This window comes from Bacillus rossius, chromosome 13, assembly GCF_032445375.1.
Source record: "Bacillus rossius redtenbacheri isolate Brsri chromosome 13, Brsri_v3, whole genome shotgun sequence".
Lineage (NCBI taxonomy): Eukaryota > Metazoa > Arthropoda > Insecta > Phasmatodea > Bacillidae > Bacillus > Bacillus rossius.
In genome coordinates this window covers 41,770,619-41,797,289 of record NC_086340.1, presented here as the reverse complement: position 1 = coordinate 41,797,289, position 26,671 = coordinate 41,770,619, and the positions used below count along the sequence as shown (strand labels likewise).

General features: G+C 35.8%; 1 protein-coding gene across 7 annotated transcripts in view; it reads left to right on the top strand.

The window, feature by feature from the left end:
• LOC134538483 (gastrula zinc finger protein XlCGF8.2DB-like) overlaps positions 1 to 26,671 on the top strand; it is a 219,515-nt gene that overhangs the window by 172,415 nt on the left and 20,429 nt on the right. For 6 of the 7 annotated variants that reach the window (XM_063379832.1, XM_063379835.1, XM_063379834.1 and 3 more), the window contains one exon: positions 12,521 to 12,652. In XM_063379832.1, coding sequence (XP_063235902.1) covers positions 12,521 to 12,652 — 132 coding nt within the window. Of the gene's footprint in view, positions 1 to 12,520; positions 14,410 to 26,671 lie in introns of those variants that run through there. The other variant, XM_063379830.1, reaches the window with a different exon arrangement.

Here is a 26,671-nt window from a genome sequence, read left to right as displayed (position 1 = left end):
AAGGATACCAACTGTATTTATCCACATAATATTATATGTTCTGTACTTATACATTTATTACTCTCATGAAACATTTTTGTTATTTTAAGTACTTTTCAGAAGTTAAGCACTCATATGGATATTTGTATGTTATGTTGTCTTGTCTTTGTTTTTGTCCTACTATTTGTTGTTCTTATAATTTATTGTTTTGTTCTTATTTTTGTTCTGTTACTGTATTTGTTTTTTTTACATGTTCTACATGTTGTGCCCACCGTTGGAGCCTTGTGCTGTTGGTGTGGCATGTAACAAATCAAATAAATAAATAAATAAATAAATAAAGAAAACAAAGGTGAAAAGCTATATTCATGTTACATTTGCCATGCTGGTTTCAGTGATAAGTTATTCTAAAAGTATATCAGAACACTTGCGAATGAATAGCTTTTCTCAAGTTCACATTGTCTTGATAAGTAGACTATAAAGTGTAACATGATTTATACCTCTGAACACTCACAGGTCCAAAACCATTCTCAAGCATATTTTGATATGAAATTCAGTCAAATGAGTTATTTGAATATACATAGATTCATCAAAATACAAGTGAGAACACAAACTGTTATGTCGCAGAATTAAAGTCATTTTACAATTGGAAACTAGCATTGGGGAGAAGGCTCATAGAGTTAATAATTTCCTGATCTTTCACTTGTGTTGTGTTAATTATTTACTTGTATCATATTTAACTGTACCGAAGAGAATTCTTTTTTAAGCAGGGTTCTTTCTAGAGATATGTCGAGCTTGCTGTCCACTTTATTGTCAATCTGCAATATTTGAACAGGTTGAATTGTATCATAGTTTCTGTAACTATTTCACTTGAACATGTTCATCTTAAAAAGACAAATAAGGCAGGGTACAAATTTTTTACTTAATGCAATGCTGCTAACAGCATATGTGTAAATTTTGGTTATGTTACCATTTTTTGCAGCATATTGAGTTGTTGATGTACATTATAAAAAAAACTTTGTGTATTTCATAAATGATTTATAAACTTATTTTGAACAAGCTCGCACATATTTTTTTGTAACAATTTTCAATTTTAAGACCTTAGTATGCCATGAATTTCTATTAATACCATTTTTAATCATTTTCATTATTTTTAAATCTATTTAAGAACTGGTGATGAAAACTTTGAGGTTGGATCACAATTATTATGTCTGTAGTTACTTGCAGTCAAGGATAATTGCAAGCCAGTAAAAAAGCCAATTCCATTAATTACTCTGAAAATTCCAGAACAGGATACCATTTATGTCCTTAATTACTAAGGATCTATGCATCTCAAAACTAATTTCAGAATTTATCTTTTTTCAATGGTGTCATTAAAATAATTTCCAAGGGGAGAACATTTTTTATTAAAGAGTTTTTTAAACTATAATTTGTGAATTGTTTACATATTTTCTAATTGCAACATTTTTTTGTGCTTTTTCAAAATTCTGTGGTTAATTCCGCCCCACCCCCTTTCCCACATCGAAAAAAATGCATCTTTTCTTCACCTGGTTATGGCCTTGTTAAGTATCCTTTGATTTTTATTTATTGAATTGCCAAACAGATTTTTAAACATTTATCTATAGTGAATACTGTAATCTTTAGTACTAGTACATTTAGAATTAGTAAAAATTAATATATTGACATCGTAAAAAAATCTTAAAGCATTGAAACAAGTTGACCAGTATTAGTGTCTTTAAGTGCAGCTGTTTAAGGTAAATAAAATTGTTGTACTGCATGAATATTATTTGCGGCAGCTGGCTATGCTAATATTTTTATGTATTCAGCACTTGAAAGTTCTTTTGGAAATTAAGTTAAATAGACAACAAAAGTTTTTGTTAGTAGAGGAAAGTGCCCAAAAGTGGACCCCCATTTTGTTTTTTAATAAAAACACAAAGTAAACTGTAAAAAAATATGTTTTTAAAGCATGAAATATTTACTTTGTTAAGTTGTAAAGCATTAACATTTGTAATTTTGGAAAATATAATTAAAAATTGCTTTAAAAAAATTATTTACCAAACCCTTACACTTTGACGATCTTAAAAATAGTTGCCTAAATCGGACCCCTTGTAAAAACTATTAAAATAACACAGAGTAAAATAACAAATAAGGTATTAAATCAAAGAAAACATAATATCTATTGTTTAAAAATATACATAATATAAATAGTTAGTGATTAAGTTTCAAATAAACCTACAGAACGTCAAGATACAGAAGTTATAAACAGAATTACATCATTTAGCGACAAAAGTCGCAAATTTAAACGTCCTGTTCAGCCCCTGCACAATCAACATGGGCCCACAATAAGCACATAACACACATGACCCAAAGTTCCCCTTTAGAATCCTCCGTAAATTTCCTGTCACAAAACATACACGAAGTATCATCATCTTTGGATGGGGAGAGTCCCGGAAGAAAGTCCAATTCGGATCTTCCAGATGACATGCTGTTTTCATCTTCGGTGCTTGATTCTTTCACATTTCTCTCAAAATTCAAATGCCTTGTCACGAGCACTTTTCCTTTTCTTGATGGTTCTGTTCCTGATCCACGTCCCCGGCCACGATTCCTTTTGCGTCCTTGACCATGATTTCGTTCTTGCTGTTCTGCTTCCTTGGCTTCTTTAGCTTTTTTAGCTTCCATTAATTGGGTTTTGTAAGGAGTGGATGTAATGACCGTAGAACTTCAGGCCTTCGTCCTCTGTTCGAGGTCCTCTTTTTAATTTTTGGGATGGGAGTGATGTCAAATGGGCTTGTCTTAGAAGATGTGGAACTCTGAGGATCCTCAGTTGTAGCTGATGGCCGCGGAATACCATGACGTGCCAAAGATGTTGATGGTTGACTTGGTTCAAACTCTACAATAACTCATGGTTCCTCTGTGTTACGTTCTTCTCTGCTCTCTCGATAGCTCTGATTTTCTGCATTTTGTTTCTTCAACACAGATTCTTAGAAACTTGAATCTCATTTTTTGTTTGCCTCTTCAATGTATTCAGCATCAGAGAACAGCTTCTTGTTCAAGGGGTATATGCCTGATATTTTAAATCCATTGATTGCTATTTGAGCAGTTTGGCATCTAATATAGGCTTTGCCAAACAATTCCATTACATCAAAAGGACTGACGGCGCGCTCATTGTGTCTTAACCACTGCCTGATTTCCTCACTGTAATAAGCTTTGAGAGGACCCATGAAACTTCTATCCAGCGGTTGTAGTTTGTGCGAGGAGTGAGGTGGCAGCGACAGAATGGTAACATTATTCGCTTTTGCCAAGTCGATCAGATCAATAATCTGTGTGTGGCTAAAGTGGCCATCCAAGAGCAACAGCACAGGTTTTTCATTCGTAGGATGGGCATACTCGATGAAGTGTCGAAACCACTGAGTGAAGGAGTTGGTTTGGATCCACCCTGAAGGGTGCGCTGCAAAGATTGTTCCTGGTGGAGCACCCTTTTTCAACTGTTCACTCATATTTTTCCTCGGAAAAATTACTAAAGGTGGTACAAATGAGCCACTAGCATTCATACAAGCAGCAATTGTTATAAGTGCTCCACGTTCTCCTGATGTCAAGGCAGCAACCTGTTTTTTACCCTTAAGGCCAATTACTTTTGCTACTTTACTTTGTACCACTGTAATTCCACTCTCATCAACATTGTAAATTCTGTCAGGAGAAAATTTACCTTTCTCATAAATATCTTCCAGAACATTATAGAATTTCTCTGTATTTTCTTTGCTGAACCCGAGAGCCCGGCTGTAGGATGTTCCAGTAGGCTTCCTTTCTGACAGTTTGGTTTTGTGGCATTTAAGAAAAAGTTTTACCCACTTTTTCCCAGCAATTCCGTCTTTGAAAGGATGTTCAATGTCATTTCTCTCTGCCAATTGTACAGCAATTCTTCGCAAGTCATTACGAGAAAGTCCAAAAAAAGTAGCTTCCATAGCAAGACAATAATGAACAAGCTCATGTTCAAGATCTTCACCCAAAACTGTAGGTCTGCCTCTTTTTGTAATTGCTGCTACCTCAGTAGTACCGTACTTCATGTTGGACAACCTCATTAGTGTGATTTTCGGAACATTAAACTGTTTACTGGCCTTCTTCCAACCCATCTTTTTTTTCCGAACTGCATCAATAGCTTTAGTCATTTTAGATGGACTCCACTTTCTTTGATCAATTTTCCCCATTATCCTTTTGGAATCTACAACAGAATTCCAAAAGTATAAGAGTATAAACAAATAGAAGCCGATGTAAGACATGAATATGTAAGGGGTCCGGTTAAGGGAACAAGGGGTCCTGTTTAGGCAACTGAAGGGGGTCCGGTTTGTGCGACTGTAGCTAACAATTTGCTAACCCAATAAATTTTTAATCAAGCATCTAAATGAAACGGGTTTGATACAAACATTTACAGTACACCTTACCATTAAAAACATATAAAGGTCCAAAGGCTTACCTGCCAATATCTTGGAGAAATGATTAATTATGTAGCACAATGCAAAAACTATTTACACTGCCACAACACACAATGGCGGGTGGACACGCTACAAGTGAAGCGAGCGAGGTGTGCGCTCCGCTACGGCGTGGCAGAAGCTTGGACTACTGTTTGCACTCGGTACCGCCAGAGTTCAGGAGAATACAGAGCCAGGAGACCGGGGGTCCGCTTTAGGGGGGGTAGTCCGGTTTTGGGCACTTTCCCCTACTTGCAATGCATGTTCATCAGATGTCAAGTGTACTTAAGAACAAAATTTTATTTGGAAATAGGCTGCATTGAAAAGATTAATTAAAATTAAAATAATGGACAAATTATGTTTTTTTTTCCAAACTATTGCGATGAAAAAAATTGTTCCTTTATTATATGTTGAGGTATTGAAAAAGTGTTAAGTCACTGCCTATAAAATATTTATCTGGTACCCTTATAGAATTCCTGCAAATATGTCCAAATTATGTAAGAGGTTGTTGTTACACATTATTATGTGTGTGATGAATACCTCCATGATATTTCACTCAGTTACTGTATCATATATAAAACTTGTGGCAGCCATGTAGTCCTGTGGACCGCTAGCTTGTTTCAAGAACCACTCAGCTCTATAACTGTACAGGATAGAACACTGTTGTGTGATTTGCTGTCAGCCATGTTGGCTGTGAAATGTAAAGTGAATAAGAGATCTGTGAAGTGTAATTTGTATAGGCATTGAAAAGTATGTATAAATTTATGAGTTTTTTTTGCATGCAATAGTAAATATGTGATGCAAAACTGTTTGTCCTAAATGAAAGAATTTTTCTGATTGTAATATGTGTGACTACATTAATAAGTTGGTCAAAAAAATGAATTTATTTTTACATTTTATCATCCTGAGTATGCTTGTATTCTTGACATGTTAATTTTAACTCAGAAATGGAAAGAGTGAATTAGTAATTGACATCTAATATGGCCCTTTATTTCTCAGATATCTATTTTTTTATGATTATCTTTTTTATTTTTTGAAATTAGTTTTTTTTTTATAAAATACTATTATTAATCACACTAATAAATCATACTTAAAAGAATGTTTGAATTAAATTATTCGTAGTAAGTGTGAATATGTAATCTTAATATATATAAATCAAGTGTCACAATGTTTGTCCTCAATGGACTCCTAAACCACTTAACCGATTTCGATGAAAATTGGCATTTAGGTGTAATATTTTCCAACTTGAGAGATAGGATAGTTTTTATTTCGATTAATGGTCTTAATCTTATAATTTTAGAGTTTTCTAATGTGATGTATGTATGAGTTGGCAGAAAATCACCACGGCAACGGCTGTAGCATTGTTGATGCTTCATTCGTCTCCATGGCAACGACTATTTCATTGTTAGTGTAGTCCTCATCACTCATTAAATACAGACCACCAATTTTTAGATATATACAGGTAAATAACTATACACTGGTAGAACAAAGTCGGTCGGGATTTGAAAGTGATATAAATTATTCAAATTAAGAAGACAATTACTAACTACATCTGATTTCTAAAAAGGTCCCCTTCACCAAGTCAACTGATTTCGATGAAAATGGGCATTTATGTGTAATTTTTTCCAACTTGAGAGATAGGGTAGTTTTTATTTCGATCAATGGTCTTAATAATTTATTATTAATAATAAACTGATCATCAATGTTGATTGGTGTTTAAGCCCGGGAAACAGTGGGCACTTCGTCTCCATGACAACGTTGCGTGCTCGAGAGTCGGGAAACCATCGGTGCTATTCGTTTTTTCTTCGGTACATACAAAGCATTGTATTAAGTTTTTTTCAAAATTAATTAATTTTCATTTTATTTCATTTATTATAACTGTAAATAAGAGATTTGGTCTCATTTCCCCCCCCCCCCCCCCCCCCCCCCCAATTAATACAACCGTGCGAAGCCGGATCGGGCAGCTAGTAATTAATAATTTTTTGTTGTTTGAGAAACTGTGTTAGTTCGCCATTCCCACTTGGCCAGCTGTCTGTGTAATACAGCGGAGGTCTGTGTCCCAGGATTTTAGGGCACGGCTATTTCTGTAGCACGGCACAAACCGAGACGCTGGTGGGTTCCGTCTGTCGAGCATGGCACACGTCACTTTACTGCGCTGCCGGCGGTTTTAACAACCGAGAGTTGATTATTACTGCTGGTTTCCATTCCAGTACAGTGTTTCCTGTTTCATAGCGGGTTATATTTTACATTTCTCATTTGGTGTTCCTGTTAAAACTAGATTGACTTTAAATAATTCATCTTAGCTGTGATCCTGATGGGCTGGAGTAAAGACCCATCTCTGTACTTCATTTTGACCCCTTTTTAATAGTATACAGATATCTGGGATTTCCCAGTCAGATATTCCCACGGTCTGGGCTAATGTCTCTCTCTCTCTCTCTCTCTCTCATACCGGATGTGATTAACTATCGTCTTTCGGCGTCACTGTGTCGCCGCACGTCTGTATTTCCTTCTACCCAATACTCACTGTCATAGCCATTATAGAATACATACATTTAGTTATTAATGAAGAATATTTAACTGCAATAAACTTATACAAATAATAAACAAGCCAGCAAAATGAAAGCCAATAAAATTTTAGTAATGAGGCTTTTCTAATTAAAATACTTAAAAATTAATTACAAGAATATTACCAATAGTAAAATAAATTACAGATACAAAACTAGATTGTGATGGCCTTGAACTTACCTTATCAGCTGATCCCTTCTGAATGACCAAATATAATATTTATTCTTTTATGAAATACTTTTCAAAAGTGTGGGAGGGCAGGGTTTTGCAACATTACAATATATAATCTATGATTAAAACAAAGTGTTTTTTCTTCTTTATATATTGTTCAGTTTTTGTTTTTGTATTGTCTATTTGTGTGTCCTTTTGTTTGGATTTCATGTTTTTCTATCTGTGAGTTTTTGTTCATATGTAGTTTTGATGTTCTTGCCATAGGCAGGCATGTTACAACTAAACTATTTCAATCTGTTAAATCTAAATGTATGAATAAGATTTAGTAGTATTCAAATCAGGCTGCCATTTTACTTATGGATGCAAATTTGTTGCATATTATTGTTACGAATAAAAAAAACAGAGTTTAAAAATATATTCCTATTATAAGCCTTCTCTGTATTTGCTTTATTAATATTTACATGAATGTCTGTCAACGAAATAATTGAAACCTTAATAACCAAAGAAATTCACAAGTCTCTTGTGGTCCGTGTGAGCTCACTACCGTGCACGCACTGTCTGTCACTACTCACGTTCACCGCAACACTTTCTTTCTTGGGTTCCTCTAAGCTGCTCGTGGATGTCTGATATTGCATCGTGGAACTCGCTTGTACCACTGCCATACCACCCTTTGCTCACATTTTCCTCACACAACTCTCGCATATCCTCTCGTAATTTGAACTCATCAGCCAGGGCCTTGCGTACCCTCCGCAAAGGCAGGCCGATTGGTCAGGGTACATACCAGCATCATGCGAAAGGGCGGTGGCCAACACCCTTCCCTCACACCTGGCCGGGCCAGATGGTGACACTAATGCTTACAAGGGGCAGGGGTCGATAAGTAGTTCCACAGCCCTGACTAGAAAGGAAGGGGCTGTGGTCTTAAGACATTCCCAGGTTCTGCATCAAGTAAGCTGCCTCACTGCACCGTAACATTCTAAACCAAACCAAGCTAACTACTGAAATATCAAGAAGGATAGTCAATTTAACAGTAACTCCTTTCACATTTAGTTTATTGTACTAAGGTAATCAACAACTCAAGATGATGCAAAAAATGAATATCAGAGTTTTCAACTGATGAAGCCACACTTCGTAGGGCTACAAGACCTTTCATTGTTGGTGCTCTGCAGGTATTTAAGACGAAGGCTGACTTGCAGCGTGTAGTGTGAGAGCGACAGAGGCTTGTGGCGACACCAGCAGATTCTCGAAGTGTCCTGTGAGATCAGTGAAGTGAAGAGGATGAGCGACCCGTTTGGTGCGTGAAAGCGAATGACAAGTGACAGGCCTCATGTGCAAAGATTGGTGCATCAGTAGCTGAAACATCTGAGCGTTATGTGTGCATGGCAAATGAGTAAATAGTGCGGGGCAACAGAGGTGCGTAGTAAGAAACGAGCAGTGGAGAGAGCCTCTGTCCATCCAAAGTCCAGTGGAGAGAGAAAAATGTGAACTTAATGTAAGATTAATAAATTTGCGGACAGAAAGCTAAAATTTTTAATTTAATTAATAGCTTAAATATTTGTTCATAAATGAAACCTTGGGCAGTTAATTGGACTATCCTTTTGAACGTGTTTTTCTCAATCAAAACACTGTTTAATCTAACACACTGTTATCGCAGGTTAGCTTTGGCTACTCTTCGTCGTAGGATGATTTATTATTTGGTCACTGAATGCATCACACTTAAACATTGAATGCTTGTATACAGTTAAAAATAAATTCATATAGTTTCCAGCATTCTTTGCTTTAATTACAAATGTACAACCTTCTAATTTTTTTTATAATTTATTGTAGTGTGCGTGAGAAGCAGTGACTTGCCGTACGTAATGGAAGAAAGAACTAAGAATGAAAAGGACTCGGAACCTGTTCATTTTGGGGGGGGGGAAAACTGAAGGACTGAAGAAAACATTGAATCAAAATATGTGCCCCAGTGAGTTAGATAGTTATACCAATGAAACACAACCTTTTAGGAGATCATTCTCATGTTCACAGTGTTCTGCTCAGTTTAATGTAGAGTATCATTTGATTGTACACCTCAGAACACACACTGGTGAAAAGCCATTCTCATGTCCATTTTGTTCAGTTAAGCTTAGTAATAATAGTTATCTTGAGGTACATATGAGAATACACACTGGTGAGAAACCATTCTCATGTACATAATGTTCTATTGCATTCATTCGAAAGAGTAATTTGATTTAACATCTCAGAACACACACAGGTGAATAGCCATCCTCAAGTTCCTTATGTAGTGCTAATTCTATACTACAAAGAAGTCACTTAGCAGTCACTTAAGATTATACAACTTAGAATACAGTCTTTTGTTACTCTATTCTCATTTCCATTATGTTTTGCTAAGTTCACTAAGGAGACATATAAGAACACACTACAGTCACTAATACACAAATTATTTATGATGTAAGTATAATAAATAAATATGGCTTAGAACTGTCAAATTTGTTGCAGAAAGTAAAAAAAAATATCAGACACATGGTGCTTTCATCGAAAGTACTTCACTTGTTATAGATGTACTTAAAACAACTGAATGCTTGCTTAGCAAAAAATATTTCTGTAATGATATTTAATACAAATGTTTATTTGGCAATACACATGGTCCTGAATGTTTTGCTTTGAAACTCTAATATGTAATTTAATAATACCCAGATTAATCAGTGAGTAGCCATTTACATTTATTTTATTTTGTATTGTTTGGTTTACTTGAAAGATTTAATTTCAGATGTAATGACAAAAAAAAGTTTTTTTTTATGTCATGCTAGATTTATTAAAATTTAAATTTAAAATATATGAAAGATAAAACTTTAGTGACACTGTTATTTTTGTTGGGTATTCCAAAGTTTTGTAGCAGTATTGATGTTCTTGGGGCATCGGGGAGAAGGCGGGATTGTGAGCAGGGAGGACACGTCAGGTGCCTGGCTTCTGGCACTGGCAGATTTTCTCTTAGCAGGGAAAAACTTGTATTAAATAAATGTTGCAACAGAGGCATGAGGAGAAGAGGACATCCCTTTAAAATGAATTTAGGTATACCGTCAGATCCTATTGATCTAGTCTGTTTTAAGGATTCAAAGCCCCATAGTACTAGGCTCTCAGATATGAAAAATAAAGGAATAGAATCGAGGATGGGACTGACTGTAACACTGGGAGGCATAGAGTTGGGAAATATATAAACACTAGAAAAATACTTGGCAAAACAATTTGAATTAAAACAGGAGCTTCAAAAGACAACCTCATTAACATTTGAGGAGGGATTTATTCATGTTATTGTTTATCTTACAAGATCAATTGATTTTACCTCTTTTGAAAAGTTTTTTTTTTTTTTTTACTTGTAAAAGGAAATTTTTATGAAAATGTTTCTTTGACTTCTATGCGTGAATAAGGTGTTTGATGAACCAGTGAGGGAGTTTGGAAGATTGAGCAGTCAATATGGGAATAAAAGTATTTAAATTAACACAAATACACTTTGTTAATTTATCAACTAGGAGGTTCACATCTGTAGTCATGTAGAAATTGGACTAGTCATGTTCCTTAGTGGCATTAAATAAACATAATTAAATTAATCACCTCCTTTTTAATTTTTAGAAGAGAAGAGGTCTTTCTGTGAGGTAGATTAAATATCCATGATCTTTTTAATATTGAGAGTAGTATGTGGCAGATCTTCTTTGACTAAAGCAACTTCTGTTTTTGAGACAAAACATTCAGCTAAATTAGTATAACACAAGACAAGTAGAGAATTTATTTGTTTAGTATTATTACATTGAGTTAGGCTCATACCAATGGCAAACTTAAGTAGGGATTGAGCTTGGATTTGGGTTGCTATGTGATATGTTCAGAATATGGTTATTTAACCAAACCACGTCTGGCACATTAGAATCAACAATGTCATCTTGACAATTAGTGAATTTGTCTTCAAGTACTTCAAAATATTTAGCATCTGGGTTTGGGGTTGTTAGAGGAGGTAGATAGATGTTGCCAAAGGAGTGGTTTTATTTTTATCCAAACTGCTTTAATTCCAGGCTTATCAAAGTGATGGAGTTGATAGACAAATTGAAAAATATGTTTGTTCACTGCCTTTAAATCACCCCTACCACTTCCATCATAGTATTGTTTGCATTTCAGTCAGTTCTAAAAATTAAATATTGATCAATAAAATAATGAGAGTTGATACTTAAATCATTAAACCAAGTTTCAGTAAGGTAGATTATATTATGTTGGGTAATGGCAATATTATCAGAAAATTCAGTAGAATTAGTTTTGAGGCCACTGACATTTTGATAAACTATTTCCCACTCTTGGGGACAAGACATTGGCTGGTTGGCACTCGTCCGGGCATGATGAGGATAATGTCTGATGGAGATATCATTATGAGACGGCCAGATGGCCATATGTATCTTTAGGGAAACCCCGCTGCCTCTCTTCCTCCTCTTTCATGCTTCTAGTATATGAGCTCCAATAGCGAAATGCTTTCTGTAAACCATATCTTTTTCTTGCGGAGTCTATATTATTTTGGGGGGGGGGGGGGGAATATTCGGTACATTCTGCTAGTCCAAGAGCACCTTTCCGAAAAGTGCCATAACAAGGACGCCTTCGAGCTTTAAGTTGGGGATTCTGGTGAAGCCACACTTCGTAGGGCTACAAGACCTTTCAGGGTTGGTACTCGGCTGGTATTTAAGACGGACGACGACTTGCAGCGAGTAGTGTGAGAGTGACAGAGGCTTGTGGCGACACCAGCATATTCTCAGTGTCCTGTGAGATCAGTGAAATGCAGAGGTTGAGTGACCCCTGTGGTGAGCGAAAGCGAACGCAAAGCGACAAGCTTCTTGTGCAATGATTGGTGCATCGGCTACCGAAACATCCGGGCGTTGTTGAATGAGTGAGTAGTTGCGAGGCAGTGTGTTAGGACAGAGGTGTGCAGTAAGAGACAAGTAGTGGAGTTAGCCTCTGTCGAGCCAAGCTCCAGCGTAGAGAGTAAATTTAGGATCCAATGTAGGTGTTATAAATTTGTGGACAGAAAGTTTAATTGTTAATATTTAACTAATAATGTAAAAAATTGTTTTAAATAAAATTCTAGTTTGTTACTTGGTCTACCTTTCGACCTTCACAACAATATATCATCTAAAACACTGATGTCGCTTTGGCTACTCTCCATCAAAGGATGGTTTATTATTTGGACCGTGACTGCATTTTACTCACTCATTGAATGCTTGTATACAGTTAAAATAAATTAATATAATTTCCAGCATTCTTTGCTTTAATTACAAATGTTCAACCTTCTAATATTTTTTTACAATTTTTTTTAGTGTGCGTGGAAAGCAGTGACTTGCCGTACGTAATGGAAGAAAGAACTAAGATTGAAAAGGATTCGGAACCTGTTCAGTTGGGGGAAAAAACTGAAGGACTGAAGAAAACATTGAATCAAAATATGTGCTCCAGTGAGTTAGATAGTTATACCAATGAAACACAACCTTTTAGGAAATCATTCTCATGTTCACAGTGTTCTGCTCAGTTTAATGTAGAGTATCATTTGATTGTACACCTTAGAACACACACTGGTAAAAAGCCATTCTCATGTCCATTTTGTTCAGTTAAGCTTAGTACTAATAGTTATCTTATGGTACATATGAGATCACATACAGGTGAGAAGCCGTTCTCATGTTCACAATGTTCCAAAGCATTCACTCAGAAAAAGAATTTGAATGCACACCTTATAACACACACAGGTGAGAAGCCATTCTCATGTTCATTTTGCTCAGCTAAGTTTAACAATAATGCCAATCTTAAGGTACATATGAGATCACACACTGGTGAAAAGCCATTTTCATGTTCACAATGTTCTATTGCATACACTCATAAGAGTAATTTGAATGCACATCTCAGAACACACACAGGTGAGAAGCCATTCTCATGTTCACTATGTTCTGCTGCTTACACTCAAAAGAATAATTTGAATGCACACCTCAGAACACACACAGGTGAGAAGCCATTCTCATGTTCATTTTGCTCAGCTAAGTTTAACAATAATGCCAATCTTAAGGTACATATGAGATCACACACTGGTGAAAAGCCATTCTCATGTTCACAATGTTCTGCTGCGTTCACTCAAAAGAATAATTTGAATGCACACCTCAGAACACACACAGGTGAGAAGCCATTCTCATGTTCATTTTGCTCAGCTAAGTTTAACAATAATGCCAATCTTAAGGTACATATGAGATCACACACTGGTGAAAAGCCATTCTCATGTTCACAATGTTCTGCTGCGTTCACTCAAAAGAATAATTTGAATGCACACCTCAGAACACACACAGGTGAGAAGCCATTCTCATGTTCATTATGTTCTTCAAAATTTTCAAAAAAGGACCGTTTAATTGTACACCTTAGAACACACTCTAGTGAAATGCCTTTCTCATGTCCAATTTGTTCAGTAAAGTTTAGTAGTAATGGTTACCTGAAGATACATATGAAGTCACATACTGGTGAGAAGTCATTCTCATGTTCACAATGTTCTGCTGCATTCATTCAAAAGAGTCATTTGATTACACACCTCAGAAAACACACTGGTGGGAGGCCATTCTCATGTTCAATTTGTTTAGCCACGTTTAGTGGAAAGAATTCACTTAATAATCATATAAAAACACATTATGGTAGAAAACCATTTTCATGTTCCTTCTGTTCTGCTTATTTCATTACAAAGAATTCACTTAGTAGACACATGAGTTCACACACTGGTGTAAAGTCTTTCTCGTGTTCACAATGTTCTGCTGCTTACACTCAAAAGAATAGTTTGATTTCACATCTCAGAACACACACAGGTGAATAGCCATCCTTAAGTTACTTATGTAGTGCTAATTTCTATACTGCACCTATCCCTCACTTAGCATGACTAATTCGTTCCTAAAAATGCTCATGGTATTTGAAGTCGCGTTTGCTGAAGCATTAGTTTGCATAAATAGCAAGGCTAATTTATGTAATGTGTTCCAAAGTTGTGTGGGCAAATATTCTTTACGTAATATAAATAACACTCAGCTATAAATATGTCACACCATTTATCTTTATATGCCTCCCATCGCAATTTGTATGACAAATACGACACCGGGTAACGGGAGATATGTGGTTGTGTACTTTATCGTCAGTCGGCTGGCTGACTTGCCCGCCCGGGCATGACCGTCAACTCACGTCACGTACCTTTCCAAATTATCCTTTACTGACAATGAAACAGATATTACTGATGAAGACCAAGAGATAGATACGCCCCTACATAGACTCAAAAGATCAGTTATGAACGAACCTCCAGATTCAGATACAGAGGACGAATTTAATATTAAGGAACTGGACAATATCTTTAAAGAACTAAAACCTAAAAAAGCACATGGCATAGATGATATAACTGTGAAAATTTTATGGAGAATCTATCCTAGAATGAAATACATTCTTCTGTGTTTATACAACTCTTATTTGAAAAAATGCAAATTTCCTGATATCTGGAAACAGGGACTTCTAAAAATTCTATATAAAGGAAAAGGAAAGGATCCCGGAAAAACAACCTCATATAGACCACTTACTATGTTACCTATATTAGGGAAGGTGTTTGAACGACTACTAAACAGGAGACTAATTGCACATTTGGAGATGGTTAATGGCATTCATCATCAACAATACGCTTTCCGAAAAGGTTACAGCACTGAATTAGCAATATGTGATATGAAGTCTCAAGTGGGAAGCTATGAAGAAGAATATGTAATTTGGGTAACTATAGATATATCTGGAGCCTTTGACCACGCCTGGTGGCCCCAAATACTATGGCGTTTGAAAACACTACAAGTGTCAACAAATATTAACCAAGTTATATTAAACTATTTTGAGAATAGAACGTGTGTATGCTATACTGGTTATATAAAACAACAAAAGACACTTACTCTCGGATGTCCGCAAGGTTCTGTCTTGGGCCCAGTCTTATGGAATGTAATATTTGATGACATGCTCAGACTTGACTTACCAGAAAATAGTAAAATTTTTGGATATGCAGACAATGGCTTTCTTTTAGTTCCTGCATCCTCCAGGTACGAATTACAAAATAAAAGTGAACTGGCATTAAGACAAATAAAGAAATGGGCAGATACTGCAAAATTGGAAATCTCTGTAGAAAAGATGGTAGCTATTATCCTCAAAGGACACCTGAGTATATATCGACCCCCCTTCATAAGATTCTGTGGCAGACCGGTTAAAACAGTATCAACACTTAAATATTTAGGTGTATTTATTTCTACAAGAAACTCATATCAAGAACATGTTAAAAGAACTTGTGTCAAAGCAGCTTCACTGTTTCATAAATTACGCAGCGTGGCACCTGCAAACTGGGGATTAAATGCAAGAACTCTCCTTATTATTTATAAAGGAGTGTATGTTAATATTATTGCTTATGCCTATAGTACATGGTTCGAACTAGTACAGTTATCCCTTGTTCAACGATACTTAAATTCATCTCAACACACAGTATTATTGACAGTAACAAGATCTTACAGAACGTCTTTAGATGTGCTCCAGATAATAGCTGGTGTTCTACCAATAGATCTGCAGATTATTGAGAGAGCTAGCTCAGCTCTGGCACGAAGAAACAATGAACTATCACCTAATAAAAATAAACAATTTTTATGAAGAACAACTAGTGAAATGGCAAGATAGATGGGACTGCAGCGATAAAGGAAGATATACCTATAATATTTTACCATCAGTCAGGGAAAGACTGAAATATAAATGGATCTCCACTGATTATTACAGCTCACAAAACTTAACTGGTCATGAAAACTTCAAAGCCAAATTGCATCAATTCCATCTTGTGGATTCTCCCTTTTGTGTAACCTGTGGAAAAGAAGACACTCCAGGACATGTACTACTTCAATGCGGCAAAATAGAAGATTTAAGAGTGCAATTCCAACAGGAAATGAGCCTCAAAGAAGTAACTATCTGTGAACTTAGAAATATACTTAAAAATAAAGAAGTATTCAAAATTTGGAAGAAATACATAAAAATGATAGGACAACGATTAGAAACTTTTGACAGATGGATTGTCACGAGAAATTCTCAAGAACAACAAGATCGAAGTGATGATCGGGGCCTGCAAGATGGATACGAAAATGAAGAAGATAGCAAAGATGAAGCCGAAGAGGATTAAGAAGAAGAGGAACTTTGAAGAGAAACTTAAAAATTTGAAATTTGAAATTTTGAATTTTGATATTTTAAATTATTGAAATTCTGAAATCTAGAAGGCCTAAAATTTTGGAGCTCTGGATATCGAAATGTTAAAGTTTTGAATTTAGAATCATGATTATTATTATAAAGTATGATCATCATTATTTAATCAAATTCACAACTATAACTATATACTAACATATATTTTATTTTCTATTATAAATTAATATCAATCTTGAGGAGTTCCATATTTCACTCCCAAGAAGAATAAACGAAGTATATATTCAATTATTATTATTATGTGACAACTGGTTGTTTGTTATTATTATTATATTTGATTTTGATTTGACTTGTTACTGCTACCAAATTATAATGAAATAAATATTGATATTATAAAATTATTTGTTTATGTAAGTAAAATGCTTGACTGGAAACGTGTCAGGGTAAACCAGTTTCACAACAGAATACACCTCATCAATTATAATTACGTAAGTCCAGAGGAACTTAGTTTAGTAAATGACAACAACATACGTATCTTCATCTATAAGTGGTGATATATTTAGTTAGAAAATACATTTAGAGCTAAACAAAAAAAACAATGACTCATCTGAAGAGGTAAACAAAGTCATAAAATTATCATTAAAATGGAATATTTGTTATCAATAGTAAACCTAGGGTGCACCCAAATTACAGGCTAATAATGTTAAAAATTACTTTATATTAGTTATTTAGTTTTTCTAATAAATTTAAATATCATGTTATATCCATAATTAGGATTTTACTAATTGAGTCTATAACTTTACATGTAGATTAAAAACTTCTTCAGGAACAAAACAAAACATATTACAAAAATACTTCATTTAAGTAATAAAAGTCTTTTTTTGGAAACATTAGGTAATTAAAATCTTTTGCCCAACATTAGGCGACGAAAGTCTTTTTCTTTTGTAAGCGTTAGGTGACGAATCGTTTGGACGATAAGAAATAATAAAAATTCATTAAAAAAAATAAAACGGACTTAGCTGAAGATGAAAAATATCCGTGACATGTTCAAGACGAAAACTTGTACAGCAGCCGGCGCAGAACCGTGCTTCCCGGGCCGACAGGACGTAGATTCAATACAAAATGTTTGAAGGTAGGTTAAAGAATAACCCAAAAGTAAAGAACTTGAAGAGGATCCAAAACGTTAACCTCCTGCAACATAAGGTTGCAGAGAAACAAAAATTAAATAAAAAAAGGCAACAACAAAAAAAATACTCTCACTCTCTCTCATGCTTTCTTGTGACTTACCGAAATCGGAGGCTGAAGAAATTTACACTGACTTTACGTCATCTTTTAAAACCAAATAAAAACACCACTTCTACGTGAGATGTCTACCAAAAAAAAACTATGGTGCGAAAAGGTACATTAATCAACCACCATCACTGACCGGAGCCATCTTGACGAATGCCGAGAACAACGGACGAAACGTGTAAGTAATTCTAAAACAATGGAGCATCGGAAGCTTACTGAACTGCCACCAGGTTGCTGGACGGTACTAAAAAAAATGCTCTAGGAAAAAAAATGGTCTAGAGTACAGATTTTTTATATGAAATCACGTGAAGAAGCGAGGAGAAACTGCAAGCAACTGCTGACAATCACGTGGACAGCACTCCGGGACACGGCGGACAGGCGGGCGTTACTAAAAACTCTTAGGCTAGCACAGAACATCCGGCGAACAAATGGAAGGATTTGACTGAAGCCAAACGAAAAATAGAATTGTGTGCTTAATGGAATATAATACAAAAATTTAAAGTAAATATCATTAATAAAATTAAATTAAAAAAAACTAAATAAGTTTAAAATGTAATTAAACACAAGTAAACGTTATAAGACTCAATATAAAATAATTATTAGGTACAGAAAACAAAAATATTTTTACTATTTTATGAGTGCCGAAACGTGAAACGGCACAATAATAATAATTATTATTATTATTATTATTATTATTATTATTATTGTTATTATTATTATTATTATTATTATTATTATTATATTCATATATATTATTAGCATAGAAGATAAAGAAGATTTAGTTCAAACCCAAGAAAACTAACTACTTTTTAGAATATAGGAAGAACAAAACATTTTCTGTATTAATGAAACACAAGAATAAATTCTTCAAGCATACCCCAAGGGGGCTTACATCTTGAAGAGAATTCAGAGTGTGAATTAATTTCCGCCAACATAAGGTTGGATAACATCTGTCCGGATAATTACGTTTTGATTTCTCAAAAATTAAATGTTTACCGTGTTTTATTGCATTGTTGTCTCACATTTTATACTAAAATCAAGTTTGAAAAGTAGGGGTGCGATTTTTATTTAACAAAAAAAAATTTTGGTAGGTAAACAAAACCCATTCATGGAAAGTACGTTTATTTAAAAAGTAGAGTATAAAAAAGCAAGCCTAACAACTTAAATTAATAAGTCATGCAAATAACCTTTCTTCAACTTTAAATAGAAAAATAAAATCTGTGACCCGATTGTGAGCCTGAACTGACGCATAACTATCGTCGTAGTACACACTCACCACGAAAGAGTATGGGCCATCGGATGTAGTTAACTCAGCACTCGACATGAGCGCGCGTTGCATGCAATCGGCGAGATATCACTATCGGTATTCGACTACATGTGCGCGCTTTATATGGGAAGCAACATAACCAAACATGAATGATGCCAACTAGTGCTGGCTACATTTTTATAAGTGGTACACCGCGGAGCCTCAGACTAACAGATAAAGGTTATAACGTTTAAAAAGTCTTTGAAAAAAATTGTGCGCACAGTTGACATTCATAAAACTAAAGTGCGACCAACACGACAATCTGCGCGCTGTAATACTTCTCTGTAATACTTCTAGTTTTGTCTTACATACTTGAACACTATTCACTATGATTGATCAAGCATGTAGAGTTACCGGCAGCTGAATGCTTTTGTTTGTGTGAATTCCCTGCCACTGGCTAGACTGAGTTCACGGCCCGGTGTGTGGCCAGGCGACAACGGTATGGCACGGCGGCATACGCGCAGACGTAAAAACATTTGGTCCTTTACACTCCATAGCCACAATTTAACTTGCCATATCTGATGTTTGTACAACAGCCCATAGCGTAGTCAGACCTGCGCGTGTATCTCTTCCCCCCTTGTTTGGCTAACTGTATACCACGGCACATCTGTTGTTTACAGAAGTTGAAACAGACTTCGTGGCGTCGTGCCCTACTTTTTTTTATTTTGCCTGCGCAGTTTTGCGCTAACTGAAATTTACAGACGTGCTATTTAAGACTGGGCAGTAAAATTAACATCGCACTAAATGAATTTGCACAATCTGAAAGCGTGTTAAGTGAGGGATAGGTGTACAAAGAATTCACTTAGCAGTCACATAAGATCATACACTGGTGTACACCTTTGGACACATACTGGTGATACACTATTCTCATTTCCATTATTTTTTGCTAAGTTCACTGACAAGAGTTCACTTAGGAGACATATAAGAACACACAACATTCACTAATAAACAAAAATTTATGGTGGATAATAAATAAATATGGCTTAGAACTGACACATTTGTTACAGAAAGTAATTTAAAAAAATCAGAGACATAGTGCTTTCATCGAAAGTACTTCACTTGTTATAGATGTACTTAACAGAAACGAATGTTTGCTTAGCAAAACAAAATGTTTCTGTAATGATATTCAATACACAATTTTATTTGGCTCAGTTATACTTATAGAAGATTTTTCATTTATTTTACATATGAAAAAAACAGGCGTGAAGCCATTGTGATGTTCACAATGTATTAAGAAGTTTCCTTTAAAGGGTAGTTTTTATGCAAACCTCAGAATATAACTGGTGAGAAGCCATTCACATGTTCTTTATGTTCTGATAATCATATTGGAAGATGTTCACTAGTTATCATTTAAAAAGATGATGCATGGTTTTAAAGTAATAGTCATGTAGGGTTCAGTGAAATGGCTCTCTTCATGTTCACATTGTTCTGTATTTTTTGCTGTGAAATTCATTTTGATGAGTTATTTAATAATACTCGGAATTTATCAGTGAGAAGCCATTTACACACATTTTATTTTGTTATGTTTTGTTTACTTGAAAGATTTAATTTAAGATTTAATGACAATATATTATGATTATGCTATAAACGTGTTTTTAATGTCATGCTAGATTTATTGAAAGTTTTAACTTAAAATATATAAAATATAAAATTTTGAGACTTCATTATTTTTGTTAGGTATTCCAATGTTTTGTAGCAGTATTGATGTCATTGGGGCATTGGAGAGAATGCTCATAGAGTTAACAATTATTATCTGCTGCCCTTCTCTTGTATGCTAGTTATTTACTTGTATCTGTAGTAACCTTACTGACGATAAGCCTTTGTTACGCAGGGTTCTCCCCAGAGACATTTTGTTGAGCATGATGTCCAGTTTGTTTTTATTCTGCCTGACTGAATAATTTGGCTGCTAACATACAGCTTTACTTTACAGGAAAAAAATATTGTTTTATTTAAAAGAAAAAACTTGTACAGGTTAAACTGTATCCATAATTGTTGTGACCATTAAAAAATTTCAGGTACTAAGTTCATCTTAAAAATACAAATTGTAACTTAGCAGACACTCCTCCCATAATTTTTTTTAAAATTTGTATATTTAATATTGTTTTTCTAAATGTCATTGGTTTGTTACTGTGGCAAATTAAGAAATTAATTAATTGGGGGAAAAAAGTACTCGGAAGACTTTATCCAGTTGTTGATATGGGATTGACCAGGGTGTTAATTTTTATTTTATTGATAGGTTAGTTTCAAAATAATTGTAAAAATGTTTTAGGCTTGGTTTGGCCAGTTATATTAACGTGTGTGTTAATTACAGTTGGCCATTTTCTGATACTGGAATATTCTATAATGTAATATTACCAAATGAAATAAAAGACAAGGGTGCTAAGCCCTGGTAGCATAAGTTGTTTTTCATGTCTCAAAGAAATGTGTTGTTGGAAAAACAATTGTGTATGCACAAGACCGCAGCAATGTAGTAGAATGTCTGCTGGGCACAGCCAATCAGGACGATCTATGCTGTGAGGTGATCTGACATTACAGAATTTCATGGATAAACATTCATTATCAAATGTAGTCATGTGTATTGTGATTGGTCGGTTGGCCCACGGAGTTGCCTCCCTGTGTTTCCACCTTTGTAAAGCAAGGTAGCGGCATCGTCCAATCGGTTGTCGCTCGATCGTCGTACCAGCAGGTCGTGTCATCGGCAGCTCAAAACAAAACAAGAAGTGAATCACATAGCGGACAACTTCAAATCTGTGTTCAGTGCATGCTGCATTTTTTCTAACTAAAATTTTAGCTTTCAGTAATGTGCATGTAGGCACTTGGCCACAGGCATCGACTCCAGCCCGTGGCAACGGCGATTGCCATAGACCAATGCAGTCTCTCATGATGCTGCACTTCAGTTAAGAATTCAACTGAATGATTTAATCAACCTTTATTTTCTCTTGCAATTGAAGGGCAAGCAACAGTAGATATGTTAGGAAAATTAACTGGACCTGTTATCCAAGTTGTGAGGTGCGTTTCTGATTTTGAAATTATAATAATAAAATACGGTTCAAAAACTTTTATTTGATAAACAGAGAGAAGAAAAACCTGTCTATTCATTGAAAAATTAACCTACCTTTGGTGAAAAAAAAAAACCTCAAACAATTTTCAAATTCATTGCATATTAACAAGGTCAAATTTTCAAATACCTATCAGGAATTCGTTTCTAGTTTTATTGGTTGCCTAATGGGCCAACTTGTAATGTAACAAAGTAAGGTAGACTCCAAATTTTTGTGAAGTACAAATACTCTCAATTGAGCAGCAGCTTTCCTAAATGCAGTTTTGCCAACATAATTATGTGCAAATTCTGATCACCTTTTTTTTGGCATCATCAATAGTTGTTGACTGCTTTAGTACAATAAACGTAAAGTGTTTTTGTAAATGATTCCTAACATTATTATAATTGAGTATCATATTTTCTTTGAGTAATTTGTCACTATTATGAGAACACACATTTTATTATTGTATTAGATTCATATGCTCTGATTTGCATGACAATAATTTTGAGCAATCTGAATTTTTTAAAATCTATATTAGTACTGGTGAATAAAACTTTCAGGTTGGATTGTAATTATTATGTCTGTAGTTACTTGAATTCAAGGATAAATACAAGTCACATAAAAAGATATTTTCATGAATAATCGGGAAAAATCCAGACCAGGATACTATTAATGTCCTTAATTACAGGTCCAAAACAGATGTTGGAAATAAACCCTTTTTAATGGTACTGTTACACTAATGACAAATGTAAGAACATCATTCATTAAAATATGTTTTGAACAATTATTTGTGAAGTTTAGTTTCAGTTTTTCTTACTACATGCACCATGTTTAATGTTTTTTTTCCCCTACTTCGAATGTATTGCCTCTTCCTCCTGGATATTCTTACTAAGTAGACATGATTATTTGAATTTATTTCCAAGGAAATATATTTAAACCTACGTTTATAGTGTATTCAGTAATAGTATAAACATTAGTGGTGGAATTAGTATAACGACTGAGGCCTTACTTGAGGCGCTCGGGTTTGAAGCCAGAAATCGCAGCTGGGTAAATGGGATAAATGCAGTGAAAAGTACAGCCCCTAAGCAGGAAAAGATGGCATGGAAAATAATTAAGTGCCTCACTGCCTGTTTGCTATTTAATTTTACGGCTTGGTATTGGCTTGGTACATTGACTACAGGACAACTGACACAAATTTGCAGATCACGATCTTGCATTTAAAAAAAAAAGACATCTAATATAACCAATCATTACAACTACATATTACGCTTAATTTTACAAACCTTTAAGAAAGTTTAGATTTTCCCTAACAAATCCGTTGAAAGTAATCATGGATAACGTAGTTGTCTATAAATGTTTTTTAGCACATCCCCAATTCTTTTCGTCAAATCGGTCTCTAGTGGTGACGCTATAATCCGTGCCTAACATCCCGCACCACAGCATAAAAAAAGTCTAGGTCTCACTTGCAGTAAAAGTAGTTTTCTCGCGCAGCCCAACAGGAAAAAGGAATAGAGTTTAGTTCGCCGCGTTAACGATTTCTGATGCTATCAAGGTCTCAGTTTGTGATCACTATAGTCGCTCTGCTTTTCGTTCCATTAAAAACTCAACCCGATGTCTGGTTGTTAATACCAAGTGCGTCGAGGCTTACTATTAGTTAATGCAGCGTGGTGGATGATAGCCCAGGCTGGGCACTGCTCGAGGCGTTGGTGAATGGAATACTGGCTTCCATTTTGCTGCAGGCCCTCACGCTTGCTCCCGCAAGCCGAAGTGCACTCCACCAGCCGCTAGCCCCGTCTGCCCGCTAGCCAGCCGTAGTAGTCTGCTCGTTCACGCCTCCCCATGATGTCACACCGCTCCGCGCGCGGGGTGGTGTTGGCTCGTGGAAACACAAACGCAGAGCCGCAAAAGTCCGTAATGTTTTTTAACCATACTTCAGGGCGTGTTTGAGGCAAGACCAAACTATAACTTGTATAACTTGTATAACTTGTAACTTTCGTATCTATTATATAATATAATACAATATAAACCCAATCAATTTAAAAAGACGTTAATAATACAAAAGACGTTAAAACTACAAATTAATTATAAAAGTGAAACTAATGGAGGCGTAGCAAACGCCTCAATATCCCCCCCTTAAAAAAAATATTTGACACAAAAACCCCAAAAAAAAATAAAGTAGCTTCGAACCAAAATAGGGCGAGAAAACGGGGATGCACCCAAAACATGCCATTCAAGAAACCCACATCAAAGAAAAGCAAGAGGGAAAAGCACACAGTAGGAAAAAAACGTGAAGAAAAACACTTGAGAGAGACAAAAAAAACACAAATTAAGACCAACCAATGCTTTGTGCCACTTTCCCGTTTACTCGTTAACAAACAGCAAACAACTTCTTACTAGGGTGTAGTAACAGTGAACCACCTCTGAGACACGTAAAGCGCAATAAGAAACCTACTCAGCTGTATTAGCCCTATTCTTAATTCAAAGCAGCCACCCAAAATGAAAACAAGACGTCAAAACCCAAAAAAAATCTTACCTATACAACGATTAAAAAAAACTTCTAGACCTCATGTCAAACCCAACAGTCACGAGCAAAATGCCCTAATCGCCCACACCTAAAACAAGTTCCCCCCTTCTTAACTTTATTAGGCCCTCGCGATATTTCACTGTTTTTGCCAGCCGCGCCACCCATTAATTGCTTTTTGAACTGGAAACTGGCAAAGCAAACGTTTTCCACCGCCACCGCCCACTCTAATAAATCTGACTACTTTTGTGGTTTGCTCACGTAGCACAACTCATGACGCACCTGTGGACAAACATTTTCTAGAACAAGACTTACCCATTCCTCCTCAGTCTTACTCACTCCTAGTGCCTTCGCATAATCCAAAATCTCCTGCACAAAATGCAAGACCGTTTCATTTAGCTCCTGAAATCTATAAACTTTACTCATAATTAATTGCTCACGAACACGCCGAGGACAAAGCTTATTCCACAGCGCCTCCTTACAATCAACCCATGACATGTGACTCTTATTACCCGCAATGAGGATATCATATGCTAAACCTGTACAACGCGAAGCAACAGCAAAAATTAAGTCACTCTCATTGGAAAAATAATTAGCATTGGCTAGCTTGTCCACGGCCATGCAAAACTCTAATATTTCCTCTACATTAGCTGACTGCAGTTTCGGAACATTTTCTAGTGATCGCAAAGCAAACATATTTTTTAGGAAATTAGTGCTTAACGAACCGGACCCACTCGCCTCTCCCTGTTCCGTTTGCCATGAAACTCTCTCTCCCTTCAAATGCGCCACAAACTTCTGTCTTAAAATATCTATGCTCTCGTCTGCACTGTGCTCTACTGACGCAGCCCTTAAATGAGTCATTATCTCTTCTTTATGCAATTTATATATCCAAGCCAATGCCTTGCTGGTGATAAAAAAAATCAATAAGTATCTTAAACACCGAAAACTACCGCGTCTGCGACTCTGACTAGCAAAGTGGCGCAGTTTTGAGGCCTTACTTGAGGCGCTCGGGTTTGAAGCCAGAAATCGCAGCTGGGTAAATGGGATAAATGCAGTGAAAAGTACAGCCCCTAAGCAGGAAAAGATAGCATGGAAAATAATTAAGTGCATCACTGCCTGTTTGCTATTTAATTTTACGGCTTGGTATTGGCTTGGTACATTGACTACAGGACAACTGACACAAATTTGCAGATCGTGATCTTGCATTTAAAAAAAAGACACCTAATATAACCAATCATTACAACTACATATTACGCTTAATTTTACAAACATTTAAGAAAGTTTAGATTTTCCCTAACAAATCCGTTGAAAGTAATCATGGATAACGTAGTTGTCTATAAATGTTTTTTAGCACATCCCCAATTCTTTTCGTCAAATCGGTCTCTAGTGGTGACGCTATAATCCGTGCCTAACATCCCACACCACAGCATAAAAAAAGTCTAGGTCTCACTTGCAGTAAAAGTAGTTTTCTCGCGCAGCCCAACAGGAAAAAGGAATAGAGTTTAGTTCGCCGCGTTAACGATTTCTGATGCTATCAAGGTCTCAGTTTGTGATCACTATAGTCGCTCTGCTTTTCGTTCCATTAAAAACTCAACCCGATGTCTGGTTGTTAATACCAAGTGCGTCGAGGCTTACTATTAGTTAATGCAGCGTGGTGGATGATAGCCCAGGCTGGGCACTGCTCGAGGCGTTGGTGAATGGAATACTGGCTTCCATTTTGCTGCAGGCCCTCACGCTTGCTCCCGCAAGCCGAAGTGCACTCCACCAGCCGCTAGCCCCGTCTGCCTGCTAGCCAGCCGCAGTAGTCCGCTCGTTCACGCCTCCCCATGACGTCACACCGCTACTTTCGCGGGGTGGTGTTGGCTCGTGGAAACACAAACGCAGAGCCGCAAAAGTCCGTAATGTTTTTTAACCATACTTCAGGGCGTGTTTGAGGCAAGACCAAACTATAACTTGTATAACTTGTATAACTTGTAATTTCGTATCTATTATATAATATAATACAATATAAACCCAATCAATTTAAAAAGACGTTAATAATACAAAAGACGTTAAAACTACAAATTAATTATAAAAGTGAAACTAATGGAGGCGTAGCAAACGCCTC